Source organism: Oryctolagus cuniculus, chromosome 13, assembly GCF_964237555.1.
Source record: "Oryctolagus cuniculus chromosome 13, mOryCun1.1, whole genome shotgun sequence".
NCBI lineage: Eukaryota > Metazoa > Chordata > Mammalia > Lagomorpha > Leporidae > Oryctolagus > Oryctolagus cuniculus.
The window spans coordinates 24,491,484-24,514,803 of NC_091444.1; the positions used below are offsets into that span (position 1 = coordinate 24,491,484).

Below are 23,320 nucleotides of genomic sequence, written 5' to 3' on the forward strand. Positions count from 1 at the left end.
AAGCGTGATTCCCAGAGGAGGCTTCCTCTGCACGAAGACACACTTACCACCAGGGAGCAGGGAGAGGGAAGGGACCGGATAGAGCACTGGCCGCTTCGCACACTTTCACACAACCCTCACCCCACGCCTTGAAGTGGGTGCTATCATTATTCCCATTTTTCAAATGAGGCTCATGAATAGCACAGAAGTGAACGAGACCAAGGAGACATATTTTCACCCACGCCTTCAGATTAAGGGAGTAACGATGCCGTGGATCTAGCCAGAAGTTAGGGAACAGCTGAAGAAAGCAAACAAAGGGACAGGCTGGGCCTGCAGCCTCAAGCCATTCTGGTAAAGAACAGCACAGCCCAAGCCCAGACAGTTGATAGTGAGGGTGCTGGACTCAGAAGAGCAAAGTTAGGGAGGTAGGGAGGATGTGCCACTCGGCGGCAAAGCTGGCCAAGTCCAAGGTCCACTCCAAGGATTGCAACATGGACCCATGATCCACCAAGGCAAGCCCTTGAGGCCGACAGGATTTAGCCACTGAGACAGAAGTGAGTATAGGAGGCAACGCGAACAGCCTGAGATGGGCCCACATAAAAGGGGCCACACTTGGAGGTGGGGAACTAGGAGAGACGTCTGGGACGTGGCGGGAGCCATCCCACTCCCCACTCCTGCAACTCCCATGCCACTGAGCATTTCTGGGCTCATCAGCTGGGTTAGGGTAGGAGGTGGGATGAGCATAGCAGCTGTCTCCCAGCGCCATAAACCCCACTGCACTCGCAGTCAGTAGGCTACGTCAGGAGGCAGGCGGCAGGTGCTCGGGGATTTTGCACTCGGCTCAGGGCCTGCCATGTCACCGGTACATGGAAACGGAACAGAGGCCTGGACTCCAGAGAGGTGTCTATGGAAGTGGGAGCCAGCTGGGGGGCAGCTCTGTGTCGTGTCCTCCTTGTTTCTAGCCGTGGCTGTCCAGGATGCCCCTCTGTCTCTAGCCACTCCCACACAGGACACTCAACACCTGTGTGTTGCAGTCAGAAGCGGAGGGTCCCAGTATACTCCCAAGCCTCCTGACAGCTCACAGGGATGTTCAGAGTCTCTCAGTGGGGAACTGCAAAAATTAATTGAGGTAATTTATGCAAAACTCTTGCGATGATAGGGCATATAATAAATAATAAATGACTGTTACTGTTAGCATCACTTTGCATTACATTAAAAACTGAAAGTGGGGGGCCAGAGCTGTGGCATAGTGGGTAAAGCTGCTGCCTTCAGTGCTGGCATTCCATATGGGTGCCGGTTCAAGACCTGGCTGCTCCGCTTTCAATCCAGCTCTCTGCTAATGGCTTGGGAAAACAAGTGGAAGATGACCCAAGCCCTTGGGCCCCTGCACCCACATGGGAAACCCAGAAGAAGTTCCTGGTTCCTGGCTTCAGATCGGCACTCTCCAGCCATTGGGGCCATCTGGGGAGTGAATCAGTGGATGGAAGACCTCTCTCTCTCTGTCTCTCTCTATCTCCCTTCCCTCCCCCTCTCTCTCTTCTCTCTCTCTGCCTCTGCCTCTCTGTAAATGTAATCCTGCCTTTCAAATAAAATAAAATAAAATAAAAAACTGAAAGTAGAACTCAACCTAGTTAAAATCTGAATTCCTAATGCTTATCACCCAGTCACCACTGAACCTGGCGGGGGTTCAGGGTACCCCTGCATAGGACTGGAAGGTGCCTGTGTGCCTGCAGTGCAGGTCCTCAATGCTGGGAGCCAAGGCTCCCAAGAAGGTGGGGCACGGAGAGGAGAGCGGAAGAGAAATGAGACAGAGAGGGGGGGGAGGCAGAGGATGATGCCGGTGGTCAACAGTCAGCTCATTCTCAAAGAGGAGCTAAAGAGGGACCCTAACAACCATCTCACCTAATACTCACTCATGGGAGAGGACGGGGAGGTTCACACAGGTGTCATCCCCTGCCCAAGCCTACTTCATCAGGGAGCAGCAGACCTGGCACTACACACTGTCCATCTTCTACTCCTTCTAAGAGGCTACATGGATTGATTTCCCCTTAAAGAAAACAGCCAGCATTTCTCCACTTTCACAGAGAAAAAAACCAGCAGAGGCACATCCATGCCCAAATTTCTAAAGTCTAGGCTTCTCTTTTGCAAGAACCCCATTTTGCTCTCAGGGGGCTATTTAGGAGCTGTGAGGTTGACTCCCTGGGCAGCTAAGAGAGGCAGAGGGCAGGCCAGGGAGAAGCCAAAAGTCCAGGCCTGGAGGCAAAGAAGTATCCAGATAGGGCTAGGAATAAGAGTCCAGTCCAACATGGAAGCTCACAGTCTCCCCGGCTTCCCCTCTAGAAAGTGAGTCAGCTGGAAGGAGAACAAAGCAGAGGTTTCCCTGAATTTTTAGGACAGGGGCTCAATGGCAAGGAGTTGTGGGGACTGTGTGGGGAGGGAGCAGCTGAACTCACTCAGGATTGCCAGGTCCCGGATGCTTGAGCAACCTGGGCCCACAGCAGGGACTTGTCTTACCCAATGCTGTCAAATGGGCCTCCCACAGCCAAGTGGGTGAGACACAGGACCCACAGCCACCCCTGCTCAGCACCTCCAGTCACCACCCAGCACCAGCCTTCTGTGACTGCAGACAGCCAAGGGCATTCCAGGGCCTAGAAGAGCAGTGAGGCCCAGAGGCTGCATCAGATGCCAACGTCCAGGGGCGTGGGGACAAGGCAGCCTGCAAAGACGAAGCCACAGACGACCCAGGTCTCCTTCGTGCAGTCTGCTCAGTCACTTTCTCCTCCCTGCCACCCTTTTTCCCCCAAAGGCCACAGGGAGACCACTCCTCACCCATTGCCTGATTTTTGATGGCAGCCAGACAGACGGCAGTGAGGCGCAGGGGACACAAGAAAACATGGATGGATTCCACTTCTGCAAACGCGAGGGACTTGTGGAGGAGGAAAGAAGAGAAAACCAGAATTCTTGCAAAAAAAAAAAAAAAATAGCCCAGAGGCCATGTGGAAGGACATGCACGCAGGTCTTAGCAAGAGGCCTGGCCCCTAACAGGCAGTGGTAACCGACACACTCGGCTCCTTTTCCAAATGCCAGCGGGTCTCTGACCCTGCTCGAGTCTCAGGGCACTCCCTCATGTGGCGCCCTGATCTGTGTCCTTTGGCAAAGCTGAGTGAGTGAGACAGGTGGATCCACAAGGCTGCGAGATGAGGAAATGCACTTTTTACACACGACAGAGGCAAAACACGGAACGAACTCTGGACTACTGTCATATACTCTCCTGCTAGCTCTGCCCCCAACCATGCTCTGACACTGGCCAGAGAGACAGCGGCAACAGAGAGACTGCAGCACAACCATGCCAGGCCACACACATCCCAGTCCCCGAGCTCCCTCGGCTTTGTCTCTGCCCACCAGTGATGGCACACTGGGCGCTATACCCCTAGAAGACTGATGTTTGTCTGTCTGCTTATTTCCAAGACTTGAAAAACTATCCTACCCTCGCCCAAGTGCTGAGAAAAAACTCCAGCTTTGTCCAGCAGAAGAGAGAAAAGAGCTACCCAATTCATTCTGGATATATTTCTCTTACTCAACCAACATGCAGAGGCAGGGATCTGCTCTTATATTTCTCTTGCATTCCCCCCAGTCCTCACGGTGCACAGGCCTTTGCCCATATGGAGGACACTCTGAATATTCGGTGAACAAATAACAGGCCCACCTGCCCCATCCCATCCCACCTTCCTCCAGTCCTGGAGGCCATAGAGTAGGGCCCACCTCGCCATATTGGGTGCAGTAGGTTTCAGGCTTGGTCAGTCCACAGGTGGATGAAGCTCGGAGAAACTGGGTCCTTCCAATGAGTAGGTCCCCAACAGGTGGATAGCAGGCCCCGCGGGAGCAGGCTTGCTGGGCACACAGGAGGCCAGGCAAGGCTGAAATCATAGGAAGGTTCTGGGCTGCAGCTAGCATGAACAGGGCCACCAGGCCACCCCGGGATCCCTCAGAGCTGCTGACGTCAGCGAGGCCAGACCCTCTTCCTCACTCCTGCTCATGGCAATGATGGCATTCCTGAGACCATAAGTTTAGAAAAGGCAGATCTCATATCCTATAATCCCGAACTTGAACAAACACCGGCAACCAAAGACCATGGGTGATCCTGCAATGTGGCATATATCTGTGGCTTTTAGGATCAAGCCAGAGACATACACTGGGCCACCAGGACATGGTCCACAGCTCTTTTCACTGGGCTGTTAACCCTCTGGGGGGACACAGAGAAAGGCCTGCATTCTTCCTTCTCCTATATCTGCAAAGTGATCCTGTCACATTGCATCAGTGCCCAGCTACAATTCCCCCCCAAAAAACCCAGAATGCAAGCCACAGTGAATATGGAGCCGGCTTGAGAGAGGAACTATGGGAAATAAACTGGGCAGAGCACTCAGGAAACTGGAAACCACCCTCAGGTGAGAGAAGACACCTGGGAGAGTGCTCCTCCCAGGGGCACTAAGGAGTGGGGACAGTAGGGTGACCAGGATGCTCACACTGTCAAAGTACCTCCTCCTCCTTGGCTGTCACACAACCCTGTGTGACGGGGTTGGGGGAGGGGGCCGGGGAATGGGAAGGGACACTTACCCAAACAGAGGAGAAGGAGTGGCCTCATCTTCAGCCAGTGGGGAGGTCTCCAGAGAGGGTCTCACCTGGGACAGAGAAAGGCAGTCTGTGTAAAACCACGTGAACCCTGAGGGCACACCAGCCCCTTGGGTTTCTGTTTCTGGACTGCTGTGTTTTCAGAAGTCTGTAACTAGGGTTTGGACCGAGGCTATCCATGAGCAGCAGGTATATCTGTAGCTAAGAGCTTAGAAAATGCCAGAGCCCTGGCCCCCTGGGTCTAGCAGGCATGCACTTCACAGGGAGCCCCCAGAAAATCCCACCCCCTCCAGACTTCAGCGTCCTCCTCTGAGTGGTTGAGGACTGACCCTGCCCTACCCCACAGGGACAGGAAGACCACATGGGAGCAGCAGAGGCCTGGGCAGTAGGAGCGCCAAGGCCTCGTTCCTGCCCTAAGCAAGAGGACTGGCCTTTCTCAGGGCCTGGACCAGCAGCCTCAGCCCTGTCCAGCCTACAGGCCCACAGAAAGGGGCTGAAGGCCTGGAAAGGGCCTTCTGCAGCCATCGGCATAGTCTCCAGCTCTACCCAGGGCATGTGTCACTCTGTAGCAGCCACAGCAAGCAGCTGGGATGCAGAGAGGAGAGAGGTGGGCCTGGCAGTCTGGGAAAAGTGAGTGAGGATTTCATTTGAACTGAAAGCAACCAAAATGACTCCAATTAGGGGCTGCATGCAAAGGAGGGGCCTCCGCCACACAGCAAGGATTCTGAAGGAGGCTGGGGTAGCTCCTGGAAAGCCGCAGGGGGTCTGAGAGGCAGCCCACCTCGTCCCAACCTGCCCTGTCCTCACCCCACTGTGACAGGACACCGCTGTGTCCCAACCACAGCCACAAACTCCTTTGTCTGGGGTTCAGGGATGGGGAATGGACAAGGCAGGAGCAGGGGGGCCCTGGGGACATCCAAGCACCTTCAAATCACAGAATCTGTTCTTCTCAATCACCTTCCAGGTATGCCAGGGGCCCCCGGAAGGCAGATGTGACTTGAGGTCCCTCTCATGAAGCGAGACCAGGCTCCTGGTTTCCCGAGTGCTCTTGCTCTCCCACCCCGGGGCTGCAGGAAATCCCCCAAGAAGGAGCCACTCTGTGCCAACACCGTGCCCACTGGCTCTCCACTTCTCTTTTGTGCTCGGCTCCAGATCTCAACCTGCTTTCTTCTAAGTCACTGAGGCTCTTATCAGGGTGAACAAGCAATCCAAACAGTAGCGGCCACACTCACCTAGCCTTCTCCCAGGAGAAGAAGGAATCAGGCCCTGCTGCCAGGTCTCAGGCAAACAGAAAAGGGGCCCTTCCCCCAACCCCATCCCAGCCCCCACAGGGCAGGTGAAGGCAGGGACTGTACCTGGCTCCGTGCTGCTACACTGCGGCACTGCTCGCTCCAGGTGGCCTCTCTGGGAGCTCCCCTTGAATATGGGGGTCCCCTCTCCTGACTTCAGGTTTTTAAACAACAGCCTCACCTCTGGAGACTCCCCGGCTGGGCGTAGCCCACGGCAGGGCGGGCCACAGGAATCTGGCAGCCGTCACGCCCATCTGTCGTCACTGCACCCCCGCCCCCCAGGATGAGACTGGGCAAGTGGGTGGGTCCCGAGGCCTTGCAGCCGAGCTCCACAGTGCCTGCCTGCTTTTGTGGGGCCAAGGGGGCTGGAGGGGAGGGGCACCGCAAACGGAAAGCACCGGGCAAATGTGAATGGCTGGGAGGATTGCTGGCAGGGGGCAGAGGGGGGGACAAGGGTGCTGGCACACTGCTAGGCACTTTCCCAAGGCCAGGAGGGGTCAGCTCCCCCCACCATCGTGCCCTGGATCACCCTGGATGGAAGACCATATCAGAGCTTGTCTGGGGAGTGTTACAGCCCCAGACATAAGACTAGGCTGGAAGACTCACACATCTAAGACTCTGGAAAGCACCAGATCCTTCCCCAGGGGAGAAAATCAAAAACAAATGGAAAATCCTGGCTGCTTGGGAAATTTGGAGGATCCTTAAAAGGCCTTAGCTCGTCAGGAAGGGGCCGAAGAGCTCAGCTCATCCCAGGAAAGCGTAGAAAGGACAGAGTAAGTAGAAGCAAAGGCGTCCCCTCGGGCTTTGGCAGGGAGCCCTGAGACAGGTACCTGCGTGTGAGTCACTGCCCCCAGCTCAGGCAGAGCTGGCCTCCTGGCCCCTCCCTCCCCGGGCAGGAATGCCCGCCTGGAGGGCCAGAAATCAGACCTGACCACAAGTGGTGGAAGGAAAAGCTGAAGAATGGCAGGACCCATGCAGTCAAGAGCAGACTGCCCCTGGCCCGCAGCCGGGCCCCAGGACATAGCTCCCTTTGTGGGACCCTGGGCGGCTCCTGGCCGAGGTTCTCCTAGGCTCCGGGCCACTGCAAATGGCCCCAACAGGTCCAGATTGAGAGACTGGTCTAATAGGATGCTCCTCCCCTTAGATTAGGGCCAGAGAGCTTTTCAGGGCAAGTGGAAGGTCTCTCAGCCCAGACCTTGGCCCTGGAGTGCCTGCACTGGCATCATTCTGGAATGCTGGTGCCTCGAATTTGCCATTTAAAGGAAACTCAGCTATCCATCCCAGCCCATCAGTGTCCCCTAGGCAGAAAATTCTTTACCGCTCGAGGGTTGTGTCCAAGACGGTGGTTTGAGAACCCTTCAGGGAACAACAGATCTTGCTGGTTAAACTGTGTATTTTCTAACACTCGGGTTCGAATTCAGCCCAAGTGCAGGTGGGTGGGGGAGAGACTGCAATTAGCAAATGGGCAGTAAGCTGTTTAGCTGTATAATTGCTACTCCAATAAACGTTAGCGTCTTGCCTCCTGTCAGCGATCCAGGGAAACCTGGCTGAACTCAGCAGGTCGGGGCAGCTCACACAGCCTCTCTGTATCAGCTCCTGCAAGACACAGAAAGAGCCCTGTTGAGACCCTTATGGAGGAAGCCACCTTGGCACCCCCACATCTTGAGTCTTCCTACCTGGTAGGCTCGCTCTCTACTTCTCCAGCTCCTTGAACTCAAGGCGCCCAGGAAACACCCTCTGCCCATCACCAGAGGATGTGACCAACAACTCAGCAATGATTAACTCAGCAGAAGGGAGCAGGTGTGGCAATCTCAGATCTCCAGTGCAGACAAAGGAGGCAAGGCAGGCAGAGAGAGGGCCTCGCCTGGAGTGGCTGGGCCCTTTAAGTCCTCCCTCCCCCTTTCTGAGCCCAGGTAAGTAAGCACTTGCTGTCTCAGACCTCACAGGCTGGGGCAGGTCCTGGCCTGGCTCGGCTTACAGGAGGAAAATGTGGATTGCTTGGCTTGGGCCCCCCACATACTTCCCAGCCAAGTCCGGGAAGCTGTCTGTGCAGAGCCCAAGGGCAGCCGTGTTGGCGTCACTCTGCTCTGACCATTCCCAAGTGGGGATCCAGGCCACCCAGAACTCCAGAGCCCCAGTCCCAGGCTTTGGAAGGTCAGAGCCCAATGTGTTCAGAGATGACTAGGCTAAAATAGCAGCCAAGGCTGGGTTAAGGTATGGCCTGAGCCTCTGAGCCTCTGCAGGGACGGGCATGCCTTTCCTCTCTCCCTGCTACCCCCTGCTGCTTTAGAGCCCTCATCTCCCCCGGAGCACTGGCCCAGGAGAGTAGAGGGACGTCACCTTCCCCTTCCGTGTCTCTCACATCCACATTAATGGACCAGCAAATTCTGCCCACTCCCCCTTCCAAGAGTACCCAGGGTGCGCTCCCACCTTCCTGGCTCAACTTCTGTGGCAGCCCACAGGGAAGTCCCGCTATGCCTGGTCACATGACTCCCATGCTCAGAGGCCCACATAACCCGAATTTCCTTTGGGGTCAAGGCTAAGACAGTCTCGGAGGCCCTGCATGGATGGAGCAACCTAGTGGCTGCCTTACCTCTCTGCGGCCACTGGTCCTCCCAGCCTTCACTCCAGCCACGTGGCCTCCCTGCGAGGTCTCTACATTGCCAGCTTGCTTCTGCGTGGGCTCCAGCGCTCCCAGACCCTGGAGCCCTCTTCTTCTGGACACCTGTAAAGCCAACCTTCTTACCTTTTGCAAAGGTTTCGCTCAGATCCTAACCTCCCTGACAACCCCACATAACAGCAGGACCAGCTTCCCGGCCCCCTCCCTGGCCATCACCCCTGGCACTCCGAACCCCACCGACCCTGTGTGATCAGTGGCTTTTTATTTTCATTATCTTGGCAACACTCAATACCTTCTAACCAGCTATAGAATTGCTATGTATCCTGTGTGTTCTGGTCCAGAACATATTGCCCAAGAGTGTGGGGTTTTCTGACTGTTTTTATCACTCCTGTTCGCAAAGTCCCTGGCACATAGTAGGTGCTTAGCATTTGTGGGGTGAACAGGTTCATGCAGAACACCGCTGGTTCAGTTTAAGGAGAGCTCTTGCCTTTGGTTTGCTGCTGTATTCTCAGAGGGGACGGTCCAGGCTTTTGATCACCAGAATGGAGATTCATGCATCAGTCAGCCAAGGGGGAGAGGGGAAGTTGAGCAGGTTTTTTTTTTTTTTTTTTTTTGAGATGCCTACCCCTGGTTTACACAGATGTCACCATCTTGGTGCAGGCGTTATCCTTGTTTGCCTGCTTATCAGTGGTTCCTGGCAATGTCTCTGACAGGCTGCGGGGGTGGCATTAGAAGCCACTGTCCCCCGTATCCATCTGCTAGGCTCCAATTGTCCGAGCTGCCAGGAAGATCGGCCAAGATCTGTAGAACGAGCAGTTACAGCAGAGGCTGCGGGGAAGCAGGAAGGGAAGAGGAGAAGGAGAGAAGATAAGAACGCCCGGTCCCAGCTGGGACTCTCCGGTGCGAGAGGAAGGGCTGTCTGGTGAGTAAGGCTCAGGCACCCCTGGAATACAGTGAGTCACAGCTGAGTGCTTGTCTGTGGGACAGGGTGGACTTCTGGCATGGCCCTGAGCATTGACCCTGTGACTAAACTAGTGTGGTCCTTCACTCCAGCCTGACCACGCCTAGACAATAGGTGGCTCCTCTGGGGGCCTCCCCAAGGCCTGTGGGGAGCAACTGGGAGTAACTCGGACTAGACTAAGTTACTGGAATTAAGACTTATTCTATGCATCTGCTCTCCCACAATATGGCGCTGGGAGAGAAGAAAACAGTTTCTACACAGCTGCCTCCAGTTCAGCCAACAAACTGTAGGACCTGCTCCTGATTGGAGGAGAGCAGCGTACTCGGCGTGTGGGCAGCCGAGCACGGATTGGCGGAGGAGGACTATAAAGGAGGAGAGAGACGGCATGCACCGGGAACATCTAAGGGGAACATCTAAGGGGAACATCTAAGGGAACACCTGTGCAGCCCCCGAGAGAGCCGGCCGGTGGTGTGCCGCTCCCCTGTGGAAGTGGGGAATGTGGCCAGGGGGAACCGCCCTTCCACAGAGGTGGAAGGGACAGTAGCCAACCCGGGAAGAACCAGCAGCAAACCCGGGGAGGGCCGAGCAGACGAAAGAACAGCGCAGGGTCCTGTGTTGTTCCTCCACGAAGACGGGGAGCGACATAATGGTGCCGTGACTCGGATAGGAAACCTAGGACGGATAGGAAACTTAGGAGGGAAGAAACGGGAAGAAGTGGAAAATATCGGAGAGAGAGACTAGCAAACAGCCTAGGGAAAAGCCGGACGAAAAAGGTGCCGGAAGAAGCTATTGAAAGCCTAGGCATAGACTCAGATACGGACTACGGGGGGAAGCTGGGAGAAATCTCTAAGGTCGAAAGCGAAAGTGAAAGCTAGAACAAACAGACTCGGATGCGGACTGTGGGGAGAGGCCAGGAGAAATGAGGGAGGAGTATTGTTGGAGGAAAGCTTGGGGAAACATACCGGGTAGAGAAAAATGTTAGGGAAATTGAAGCCGCGGGGGGCAGGCCGAGGCGGAAACGAAAGCCACTTTGGGATTCTCAAGTTAGCCCGGGAATAGGGGGCGAAAAGTTAAAACCAGAAGCGGAAACGTAAGCCCGGTTGGGATCCGTCTGATTAGCCCGGGGAGCAAAGGACGGGAAGCCAAATCGTGGGGCGGAGACGTGAGCTGGGTTGAATTCGCCAGGTTAGCCCGGGGAACTTGGATTGAATGCTAGTGGCGGAGACGCAAGCTACGCTGTGTGACTCGCGGAAGCTGCCGCGTGCAGAGGGAGCACGGGGCGTGAATAGATAGGGAACGCGGGGCTGGCGCGAGGCCATGGTTCGGACGCGAAGGGGCGTGGAGACCGCGGAGTGTGCGCGCGAAGCCAAGCCGTGCAGAGCCGGGAGCCCGCCGGCGGGGCGAGGCGCCGGGAAGCCGCACGGAGCCGTGAAGCTGCCGCGGGGCGGGCGCCGGGAAGCCGCGGGGATAAGAGAAACAGAAGTTTTGAAGTGGAATGAGAGAAATAGGAATGTTGGCAGACAGAAGTAAAATGGGAGAGATAGGAATGCCCGGAGATAGAGAAATAGAGAAGTAAGGCCTCCCCACAGCACGGCAATGAGAGGCTTGGATTCGGTCTGCCCGATTAGTGAGGCGATGAGCACCTGCGGGCGGCTAGCAGCTTATGCGCCACGGGTCACCGAAGACAGGCACGAATTAACATCAATAAGGCCTCCCCACAACACAGCAATGAGAGAGCTTGGATTCGGTCTGCCTGATTAGTAAGGCGGTAAGCACCAGCAGGCAGCTGGACCAGAGTATGAGCTGCAGGTCACCGAAGATAGGCACGAACCAACACTAATAAGTCTCCCCCACAATACGGCAATGAGAAGGCTTGGATTCGGTTTGCCTGATTGTTAGGGCTTGTAAGCCCCTGCGGGCAGAGCAGAGCATGCGCTGCAGGGCACCGAATACAGGCACGCATCAGCGCCTAAAAACCTCCTCACAACATGGCGAAGAGAGGACCCGGATTCGGTTTGCCTGATTGATAGGACTTGTAAGAACCTGTGGCAACTCTAGCAAGCAGAGCAGAGTGTGTGCCACGGGGCACCGAAGACAGGCGCGTATCAACGCCAAAAATAAACAGAAAGGGGGATCTGTGGGGAGCAACTGGGAATAACTCGGACTAGACTAAGTTACTGGAATTAAGACTTATTCTATGCATCTGCTCTCCCACAATATGGCGCTGGGAGAGAAGAAAACAGTTTCTACACAGCTGCCTCCAGTTCAGCCAACAAACTGTAGGACCTGCTCCTGATTGGAGGAGAGCAGCGTACTCGGCGTGTGGGCAGCCGAGCACGGATTGGCGGAGGAGGACTATAAAGGAGGAGAGAGACGGCATGCACCGGGAACATCTAAGGGGAACATCTAAGGGGAACATCTAAGGGAACACCTGTGCAGCCCCCGAGAGAGCCGGCCGGTGGTGTGCCGCTCCCCTGTGGAAGTGGGGAATGTGGCCAGGGGGAACCGCCCTTCCACGGAGGTGGAAGGGACAGTAGCCAACCCGGGAAGAACCAGCAGCAAACCCGGGGAGGGCCGAGCAGACGAAAGAACAGCGCAGGGTCCTGTGTTGTTCCTCCACGAAGACGGGGAGCGACAAAGGCCCAAGTGAGAGAGTGGGCCTGCTGGTAAAGGAGGCTCAGCCAGGAGGCAGGGGCTGGCAGGGAGCAGGGACAGAGCCTGGAGCTGCCTGCCACAGGGTGACTCAATCAAATACCCCTCCTGCTCCCCCTCTGCAACCCTAACCTACCCAACCTGAATGCCTTCCCTGGAGGGCATCCGTGCACAAGGGCCTGAGGTCAGGGAGAAAGCGGGCAGCGAGCCTGAAACAGCCACAGCTGACATTTGCTGATGCCATAGCGTGCCAAGCACACGTCTAAGCACTTTACGTGTATTAACTCATTGAAGGCCCGCCATCTCCCTGGGAGGCACATTCCTCTTTGTCCTTAATTTGCAGGGGAAGAAAATGAGGTCCATTTTCAATAACTTGGTCTCAGCTAAGAACTGGTGATTTGAGCCCAGATCATAGTATGAGCCATTATGTGTGGCCAAGGATGCAACACATCACCTAAACTCCTGTCCTTACCCCTGCTCATCCTCGGGCAGGGTCCACCAGGCTCTGGACTTCGTATCTCCCAACCCTAACCAAGGCCTCTCTGTGCTCTTGTTCCAACACCCAGGGCCCTGATGTTGGCTGGGGGCCCCGGGGTGACATTGGTGCCATCAGATGCCTCTGAGCTGGCTGTCCATACTGACAACCTCCATGTGGGCACAGAAGGGGAAGGCGTGCTGCCTCTACTTCTTCCTCTCAGGGGCTCTAGCACAACCCAGCAGGGTTTTCCTCTCACCCACAGGGAGCTGCCCCAGGTGAGCACTTGAGCCTGCTCGGAGGGGTGGAGCACAGAGGAGGTGACAAAGCAAACATGACCGTGAGCTGACAAGATTAAACAAACGGCATGATGAATAGATGACACAACTTCCCCTTCACCAAATGAGGGGATCCCCCAGGGACTCAAGAGCCGGCTCCTGGCCCACCTCGGGGGTCTCAGATCCCTTTGCTCCATATCCCAAGCTGCACCCCCAAGTAGCCCCCCCACAAGGGGTGCAGCCCAGAACAGGCTACAGCTTGGTGCAGCCATATGCTGGCCTATGGTGGGCACACATGGGCTGGCTCCTACAGACAATTGGCCTATCACCACTCCTTCACTCTGCCACAACCACCTCTGCCTCTACCCTATTATTCAGCCATTGACCTCTGGCAGTGAGGTTCTTTGGGACCCAAGTCCAGCCATGTGTGACCTTCGGCCACAGATCTGCCATGTGGAGCTGGCCGTGTGGCCATGGCCCAGCCTCACCGAGAAAAGAGAGGTACACCAGGCTGAAGGGTAACCTCTGGCCACTTGGCAGGTCAGCAACGTGTGGGAAAGGGGAGACAGAGGAGTGGCTGGGAGTGAGGTGGGTCCTGACATTTGAGGGCTGAGTATGGACAAGTAAGTACCTTGCGGTTTAGAAGGAAGGGAGGATGGGTGTGTCTGGCTCCCTGTCTAGAGTCAACACCATCTGAAGGCTTTTAATCAGCACCTCTGGGCAGAGCCTGTAGCTACACGAGTGTCTGTGTATGGACTTGGCCAGGCTCCAGTTCGGCTGTTCCACAGAAGCAGTGAACTTGGGCGAGCCTCTCTCTCTCTGGGCCTCGGTTTCATTGTTTGGAAATAAAGGGCTGGATTCTACCGGTTCTCGCTCAGGCTCCTCCTCAGAATTACTTGGACAGCGTAAAATATCAGATACCACGGGCCAGCCTCACCCAGAGTTTTCACTGGCTTGTGGATGGGTGGGGACATTCCATGTCACAAAGCTCCCTAGGGCATTGGAGTGCCACACCCGGATTGGGAAGCTCAGAAGTCACCTCCAGCCCCAGCACATCTGCTTTGAGAGGGGCATGGTGTAGACCAGAGGAAATCCTGGTCTGAACTCACCAGCTGTGTGACTCACTCAACCTCTGAAACCCCATTCCTGCAAAGGCAGTCACAGCAGAGCTACCTCCCGGGTCCTGCAACCATGAAAAGCATAGTTCTCAGGCCTGCTGTCCAAGGGCGGTCTGTCCTCATGTGCGCGCCGCCGCAGGTGTCCAGGGCTATGATCAGCTGCTTTTGCAGTTGTTAGCAAAAGTAAACAGCACTCCTACCCAGGTGCTTCATAGCTCACTTACCAGGCAGCGAGCTCGCTCGAGCTGCTCCCCTTCTTGTCCCCCCAAGGAAAGCCCCGGGCCCCAAACTGTGAGCTGTGCTTCCTGCGTTCTACCCTGCTCCTTAGGGGCTGCGAACCGTCCAGGAACCAGGACCCGCAGCAGAAGGGAAGGGGGACACTCAGGGGCTCAGCTGAGCTAAGTTCCCTGCAGGCAGGGCAGTGCTTCTGCAACCCCTGGTCAGGGAAGGGCAAAGGGTGCTGGGGGCTGGGGGCTGGGGAGGAAGAGTTTACAAACAGAGAGGGCAGAGGAGCAAGTGCAAGCAGCCCAGACACTGCTTTATGGCCTTCGAGAGTTGGGACAACAGAGTAAGTCCTACACCTGTAGTCACAGGTTATCCACACAGCAGGCTCGCAACTGAACAAAGAACCACTGCTGGCGACTCTGAGGGCAGTGGAGGAAGGAGGTACTTCTCTTCCTGGAGCCTCTGCATTCGCAGATCAGTCTGGCCAGTTTCCCACCTGACGAGGATGATGAGACCTTTCTCAATCTCACCCTTTCCCCCTGAAAACAGAATTCAGAACTGGCCCTTCCTTCTGATCTAAAATATCTGTGAACAGATTTTAACAGCTTTGGAAATGTTTACTGAGGTACTATTAACTGGGAGGGAAAAAGAAGACAGATCTGCATAAAATCAATGTAACTCAAAAGAAAAAAAAAGTCTTCAGGGAGAAAATATCCTGCAGGTTAACACTTCCCCTCTCTCTCTATTTCTCCATGTTTGCATCTGCCATGATGAGACTAGTTCACCAAAATAATCAGGAACACTAAAAAGACTCAGGGTGGGGTCAGCTCTGGGGCATAGTGGACTAAGCCTCTGCCTACAGCACCAGCATCCCATATGGGCACCGGTTTGTGTCCCGGCTGCTCCTCTTCTGATCCAGCTCTCTGCTATGGCCTGGGAAAGCAGTAGAAGATGGTCCAAGTGCTTGGGCCCCCGGACTCACATGGAAGACCCAAGAGGAAGCTCCTGGCTCCTGGCTTTGGATCAGCCCAGCTCTGGCAATTGCAGCCCCTTGGGGAGTGAATCAGCAGATGAAAGACCCTTCTGTTTGTAATTCTACTTCTCAAAAAAATAAAGTCTTTTAAAAAAAGATTCAGGGTGAGGAGGTGTTATTTGCCTGCTGCAAGGTACCTCTGACTCATTCTCCCTCTCTCTGCTGGCAGCGTTACCCTGGACCCTCTTCCGTTGAACCCACAGCTCGCCTGAGCGTTTCCTCTGCAGGTTTTCTAAATCATGATAGATGTGGTAAGATACAGCTTCCTCTTCTTAAACAGTGTACTTCTGGGTGCTGATAATTTGTTCTATCAAGAGAGCACTCAGCCCAGATTCTCAGATAGATGTGGGAGGGCAGAAGGAAACACAGGAGGGAGGGTGGGCTGAGAACACTACCGGTGACTATCAGGATTGTTATCTTCCTCCAAGGTAACTGCTTGTAGGTATCAGGGAAAACCAATAAAGAAAGTCGGTTCTCACGTGCCTGTACTGAAATGACTGCCCTCTCCCAGGCGAGCCTCCCACTGTAAGGCCACCTGATGTGATCTTTCACAGTACTCATCCAGCACTGTGTGCATCCATGGGCTCACGTGGCTCATGCGTGAGCACCCACAGAGGTTCCCAACGGTGATCCTACACCTCCACCTTGTGTATGTGAATGGTCTCCAACAGTAAGTCTAGTTCCCTGTAGTTGGGATTTTGCCAGATAAAATCCAGAAATTCGGGTTTAACTTGAATCGCAGATAAACGGGGAAAACTTTGTTAGTGTAAGTAGGCCCCAGATACTGCATGCAGATTAATTTTATAAAAATACTATTTATTGTTTATCTGAAATTCAATTACAAGGCATATTATCTTTTTATTTCCTAAATCTGTCAACTGCACATTAGTAGGGTTTTTTTTAATCCCAATCCCTTGACTTCCTGACTTTTTGTAATCCGGTCATCTTCCTCCCAAAGGCCCCCCATAATCATCCTTAAATAAGGATGCTTAGAGGTGAACCCAGGGGCCCTGGTTTCCAGATGTCAGCACACCCCCACCCTAGGTCCTACACCCCCTTTGTCCAAGGCCAGTCCAGGTAAAAGGCCAGGAGGGGTTCAGCCCACAATGCAAAAGTAGGCCTATTCCTCCAGGTCTGGAGACCGCAGTGTGCTCCTTGGGAGCTGTGGGTTGTACTTGTTCCTTTGTGTAAGTGCTCCTGGACAAAGAAATAGCCATATAGCTTCCTGAGAAAACAGAAGGCAACGAAATATTGTTCCAACCTCCTGCTATGCCATGGGCTCCACTCAAAAGTTATATATTCATAGTATCTCTTTTAAGCACCACTGCCAACCTTCACAAAGGCTCTCCAAAAGCAGTCTTATTAACCCCTTTGCACAACTTCAGCAGTGTTGGTAAGTGGCTTGTCCAAAGTCACAGAGCTGGTGTTCTAGGCCATAATAATTGGAATAACAAATTAACCAGCAGTGAAACGCGACGAAAGTTTATGGGTGGTTCGCACAATGTAACATGCAAGACGACAGTGGGGAGGAGTCCTCTGCTGCACACTCTCACACAGGGACCCCTGTCCTCTGGCAGCTGTGTCCATGGGCACATGGCCCCTAGAGTCACGGCAGCAAGGTCTGAGGGAACACGGAGGAGTTCTCTCTTCATCGGCAGCTCTGAAATGGCACAATCTGGCTGACAACGCGTTGGCCGGAACTACTCACAGAGCTCCCGAGTCATCAAAGTGCCCAGAGAGGAAACCAAGTGGAGGCTGGGGAACACAGCCACGTCTACCACAGCTAGCATATGGTGAGAGCAGCATGCAACAGTGCGTCTTGAGTTTCCAAAGTCTCTGTTCATTACAACATTTAGCCTCCCCAGATGGAGGCAGTCTATTTTCTCAAAAAAGAAAATACCATCTGGGGTAACTTGTAGATGACGACACCTCAAGGAAACTGGTAGAAAAGTGGCTGTGACGAGAGCTCTAGATTGGTAAAACCTAGATCACAACATTGCCTCCTGCACCCCAGCAGGAAAATCTTAAAAATAAAGACAGCGAAACTTCTGCAAATTATAGCCAGAGGGTAGATACCTGAGACAGACAGGCCACCTGGGAAGAAACAAATCTTCAAAAAGAAGATTCTGGTGTGTCCGGTTTGCCCAAATCTTTCCTCGTTTCAGCTCTGAAAGCTCCACATCCCAGGAAGCCCTCAGTCCCAGGAAAACTGGAGCAATCGAAGACTCTGATTATATATATCTATACGCGTTATTGATCACTCTGTGTATCAGTACTTGTTCTCCCAGACAGCTTTTGAAAGTAGCTCCTCAGGTGGTTCAGTAAACTCTGCACGAAGACACTCAGTGACCTGCGAAAGTTACGTTGGCTCATAATGCAAGAAAAACCTGGATGGAAACAGCACATGGGAATAAAACTGGCCCATGGGAGAGAGCTTGCAAGCTCCTGGGCGAAGGGTGACTCACCCCAGCAAAGCCTTCTAGCACTTGGGCCCTCTCTCAGAGCATGTGTGAGCTCACACACACACACACACGTGTGCATGGCTTTGCACTTTTCCCTGCTGCATTTTGGCTTGTTGATTTTGGCTGTGCTCCACTTGCTGCAAGCTGGATTTGGTGTGGACTTTGTCCTGCACACTCTTCATCATCTCCAGGTTATAGGCCAAAGTTCTCAAGGCCCAGCTCAGAAAGTTTTACTCCAAGCCCTAACTCACACTTACATGCTGGGATCCAGCCATCTGCTCCCTTGACCACACTTAGGCTGGATTCATCCAATTCTGTCTACACTGCCTTCTCTACTTCCTGTGCACTTGGTAAAATCCTAAATCCAAGATTCAAATCAGATTCCTGGACCAGTAGTGGCTTCTCTGATAATCTCTGTAAATTCCAAACTCTGGCAGCAGGTCTTACCTACACAATTCAACTAGCAATCAGTTCCATTCTGCTTTGCAAATTTGCTTTGCAAATGTACACACTTATGTTATTCAAGTTTTTAAAATAAGATTTTATTTATTTATTTGAGAGGAAGAGTTACAGAGAGAGGGAGAGACAGAGAGAGGGGTTTTCCATCCTCTGGTTCACTCTCCAAATGGCCACAATGGCTGGAACTAGGCTGATCTAAAGCCAGGAAGCAGGAGCTTCTTCCAGGTCTCCCATGTGGGTGCAGGGGCCCAAGCACTGAGGCCATCTTCTACTGCTTTCCCAGGCCACAGGCAGAGAGCTGGATCAGAAGAGGAGCAGCCAGGTCACGAACCAGCACCCATATGGGATCCTGGCACCTGCCTGAGGTCTTAGCCTACTACACCACAGTGCTGGCCCCTATTACTCAACTTTGATTAAGGTCAGGGATCCCCCTTGAGTGCATAGCCCAATGTTTACACATAGTAGGTGTTCAATAAAAAAAATTGATTAACTGGTATGTTAGTCTGCTTTGTGTTACTTTGAGTGAAATGCCCAAGAGGAGCCTTTTGAGAAAGGAAAGATTTGCTTCAGCCTCCAGTCTGGAGGTCACAAGTGAGAATCGGACAACCCCACAGCCCAGTGTCTGATGGAGACTGGTCATGGCAGGTGCAGAAGAGTGATCACATGGTGAGAGAACAGCTAGGCAGAACTTAAACTCAAATAATCAATCCTATCACAGGAATCACTTTCCATGGGCACACCCCAAGTGACCTAAAGACCTCTCAGCAGACCCACCTCTCAGATGCCATGATTTGATCGAGTCTCTCTCTTTTTTCTTTTTTTTTTTTTTTTTTTTTTTGACAGGCAGAGTGGACAGTGAGAGAGACAGAGAGAAAGGTCTTCCTTTTTTGCCATTGGTTCACCCTCCAATGGCCACCGCGGCCAGCACATCGCGCTGATCCAAAGCCAGGAGCCAGGTGCTTCTCCTGGTCTCCCATGCGGGTGCTTGGGCCCTGCACCCGCAAGTGCTTGGGCCCTCCTCCATTGCACTCCCGGGCCACAGCAGAGAGCTGGCCTGGAAGAGGGGCAACCGGGACAGAATCTGGCACCCCGACTGGGACTAGAACCCGCTGTGCCGGCGCCGCTAGGCGGAGGATTAGCCTAGTGAGCCGCGGCGCCGGCCTAATCGAGTCTCCACCCTTAATCCATCCACCAGAGTTTAAACATCTTGCATGAGTTTTTTGTTGTTGTTGTTGTTGTTGTTTTTTTTGTTTTTTTTTTTTTTTTTTTTTGACAGGCAGAGTGGACAGTGAGAGAGAGAGACAGAGAGAAAGGTCTTCCTTTGCCGTTGGTTCACCCTCCAATGGCCGCCGCGGCTGGCGCGCTGCGGCCAGCGCACCGTGCTGATCCGATGGCAGGAGCCAGGAGCCAGGTGCTTTTCCTGGTCTCCCATGGGGTGCAGGGCCCAAGCACCTGGGCCATCCTCCACTGCACTCCCTGGCCACAGCAGAGAGCTGGCCTGAAAGAGGGGCAACCGGGACAGAACCCGGCGCCCCGGGACTAGAACCCGGTGTGCCGGCGCCGCTAGGCGGAGGATTAGCCTAGTGAGCCGCGGCGCTGGCCCTTGCATGAGTTTTGAGGAGATAAATCCTACTCAATCCATAACAACTAACATGGATTCTTGGGACATGGGAAACTGTACCACAAAAAATACTCGACGAATATGATATCATGAACATTAATCTCTAACTCCCTTTTTAAAAAAATATTTATTTATGTATTTGGAAGGCAGAATTACAGAGAGTGTGAGAGAGAGACAGAAAATTCATTGGGAACTCCCAGCTACTGGTAGGTATTTAAAGCTCCTAGGATAATTCTCAGATGGTGGTGAGATTAGAACCACAGATCCAGAGAACTGATATAAATGGAATAGATCATAGGAGGACCCCAGGTTGCTCCCACATTAAGGGTAGTGACTCCCAGTATTGGCTGCACATAAGAATCACCTGCAGAGCTTGAAAAATTACTGATGCCTGGGACCCGCTCTGAAAGATTTCTGATTTAATTGAACTGGGGTCCAACCTAGGCTTCAGGAATTTTTAAATCTCCCTATGAGATTCTGATGTGCAGCCAAAGCTGAGACCAACTGATTGACGGAGGAGACCTAGGAAATTAATGGAGTACGATGAAGACCAGGAGAGTGTGGTGTCCCTAAAACAAAGAGGAAGATATGCTTCAGGAAGAAAGAAATGGTCATAGCTGCAGAACGCTAAACCGTTAATAAAGCCTCATTCTATTTCAGTAGAGTGGTAGAAATGGAAGCCAGTCTGCAGTTGGTACAACAGTGATAGGCTGGTTTAAAAAAAATGGGTATAATATTTGTAGAAGAGGAGCAAAGACCTCCAGCAACAGCTGGGTAGTATCAAAGACTACATTTTTTTTAAAATATTTATTTATTTATTTGAAAGGCAGAATTACAGAGAGGCAGAGGCAGTGAGAGAGAGAGAGAGAGAGAGAGAGAGAGAGAGAGGTCTTCTATCCACTGGTTCACTCCCCAGATAGCCACAATGACCGAAGCTGTGCCAATCCAAAGGCAGGAGCCAAGTGCTTCCTCTGGGTCTCCCATGAGGGTGCAGGGGCCCAAGGGCTTGGTTCATCTTCTACTGCTTTCCCAGACCATAGCAGAGATCTGGATCAGAAGTGGAGCAGCTGGGACTCGAAACAGCGCTTATATGGGATGCTGGCACCGCAGGCGGCGGCTTTACCCACCACCCCACAGCGTGGGCCCCAAAGACTAAGGTTTTTAACACACTCCTATTAGACTTGGATGCTGGTGGGATACTGTAATAAGGAAGGAGAAAATGTTGATGCATGGAAGTTGGAACATGGAGCCAAAAGTTGGCTCCCTACTTGAAATCCACACACAGTGTTATAGACTCTATCACGGTCTCTAAGAAAGTAATTAAGGTTGAATTGGGTGATAGGGGTGGGGCTTTGATCTGATATAATGAGTGTCTTTATAAGAAGGCACACTAGAGAACGCCCTTCCCTCCCCCCAAGCCCCTCAGCCACCAGCCACCACCATGCGAGGATATGGTGAGAAGGTGGCCATCTGTAAGCCAGCAAGAAGGCCCTCACCAAACAGCAAATTGGCCAACACCTTGATCTTCTAGCCTCTTACAGTTATGAGAAAATAGATTTCTGCTTTTTAAGTCACCCAGCCCACAGTACTGTGAAGGCAGCCCCAGCAGATCAAAATACCCTCCTCCTTGCTAAGAGCCCCTCAGTGCTCAACACCTCTAGGTTTTTTTCCTACCCCCAGCTCAGAGGCAAATCTTAATCAGCTCATGCCAGTTGTCATGGCATGTTTCAGCCGCTGTAACAAAATAAATTAGGCAACTTTATTATAATCAACAGAAAAACCCTTCTCACAGTGCTAGAGGCTGGGAAGTCCAAGGTCAGGGCACCAGCAGATTCGGCATTTGGTCTGCCCTCTCTTTCATAGAAGGTGCCTTCTACACATGGTACAAAGGATAAATGAGCTTCCCCTGGGCTCTTTAATCAGGGCACCAATACCATTCATCAGGGCTCCACCCTCTTGACCCAGTCACCTTCCAAAAGTCAGACCTATTAATACCATTACATCGGAGATCAGACTTCAACCTGGGAATTTTAGTGGGACAGAAACACTCATACCACAGCACTAGTGGTTCTCAAATGCTAGCATCCATCAGAATTACCTAAAAGACGTTTTAAACAGCCAGCTGGCTGTTCTATCCAGATTGCCTTAAACCAGTAGGTTTAGAGTAGGCTAAAAAAAATCTACATTTATCCTGAGTTTCTAGGTGCTGTTGCTGCTGCTAGTCCTAGGGAGACCATTTGAGAACTAGTGATCTAAGCTCAGGACGCTACTCCCTTCCTCCATAAATAGTCTTAGGGATGAACATGTGACCCTGCTCTGGCCAATAAAGAAAAATCTTGGGCAGGGATTCTAGGAAAAGTTTATTTGCTTAAAAAGAGAGAGAGAGAGAGAGAGAGAGAAGTAACAGCCTCTCCTCTTTCATCGGATGTTGCTGTGCAGACTGTGGTACCCGAGACTGTGGCAGCTCTCTTGGGACCATAATACAAACTAGACTGCTGGAGAGATCATACTAGAGGGATGGGAAGGCCTAAATTCTTAAGTGCCTGAATTCACAAATTCTGGAACCCATGTCTTGTGAAATAATGTATTTTTCTCAGCACTTCAACCATTAGAAGTAGATTATCTTACTTGCAGCCAAAAGCAGCCTGACTTAGTCACAGACTATCAAAACTTGAAATAAATGAGCCAGCATGAGATGGCAGGGCAGCTTTGTACAGAAAGACTCTGGGGTACTTCTTCCATGTCGATGTGAGAGAAGGTAGAGCAGACAGGTGTCGAGAAAGACAGATTTGGTGGCTGGAAGAATCAGCAGCTCTAGTCTGATTCCTTCTGCTTTACCCATGCATGATGTAAGAGGGAAGAAATGGAGAAGAGAGGAGAAAGTATGAAAAAATATTTTTAGAGAGTAATAAAAGTAACCAACTTGGGAAACATAGTAAGTTATGGCTAAATATTCCTTTGAGATTTGTGGTCTAAAGTTCACAGAAAATAAACAAGCAGCCTGGCTGGGTGGATTAAGTGCTTGAGTGGAGGTTCATAGAGAGCAGAGAGCTGACTCCAACCATGTTTAAGTGCTTGCAGGTGAATATAACACAACAGAGGAGGGCAAGGGAGTACCTGGGTATCTGCAAGGAAGTGCGTATGATGAGGGACCACTGCGTCTAACCAGTGTTCCCCACCCTGCTGAGTTCGCCCTGGTCTCCTTCAGACTTTGAATTGGTCCTCTCCAGTCATCACAGCAGGAGCGCCAAGCATGCTGCTTGCATTCACTTCCTATCGCTCCCTAGCGAATTACCACCAAGTTCACAGCCTAACACCACATCTATGTCTTAGGTCACAGTCTGCACTGCAGAAGTCTGGGCGCAGCAGCTCAGGATCTCGCACGGTTAACATCAACGTGTCAAGTAGGCTGCATTCTCGTCTGGAGCTCAGGGTTTTCCTTCAAGCTCTTCTAGCTGTGGAATAACCCAGCGCCCTGTGGTTGTAATTTTCTTGTTGGCTGTTAGCCAGGGACCACAC

General features: G+C 52.7%; 2 protein-coding genes across 3 annotated transcripts in view; both read right to left on the bottom strand.

Annotated features, from left to right (window-relative positions):
- LAMB3 (laminin subunit beta 3) overlaps window positions 1-8,548 on the bottom strand; it is a 41,871-nt gene extending 33,323 nt beyond the window's left edge. Inside the window, exons 1-4 of one of the 2 annotated variants that reach the window (XM_051820353.2) lie at window positions 8,491-8,548; window positions 7,417-7,493; window positions 4,594-4,658; window positions 3,742-3,896 (exon numbers count right to left, since the gene is read on the bottom strand). In XM_051820353.2, the coding sequence (XP_051676313.1) occupies window positions 3,742-3,896; window positions 4,594-4,621 (183 nt within the window). In that variant the 5' untranslated portion in view covers window positions 4,622-4,658; window positions 7,417-7,493; window positions 8,491-8,548. 2 annotated transcript variants of the gene reach the window in all.
- The window catches only part of C13H1orf74 (chromosome 13 C1orf74 homolog), a 132,288-nt gene continuing 117,457 nt past the window's right edge, over window positions 8,490-23,320 (bottom strand). The window contains exon 3 of the mRNA XM_070055245.1: window positions 8,490-8,622. The gene's annotated coding sequence lies outside the window, so the exon portion shown is untranslated. The remainder of the gene's footprint in view (window positions 8,623-23,320) is intronic.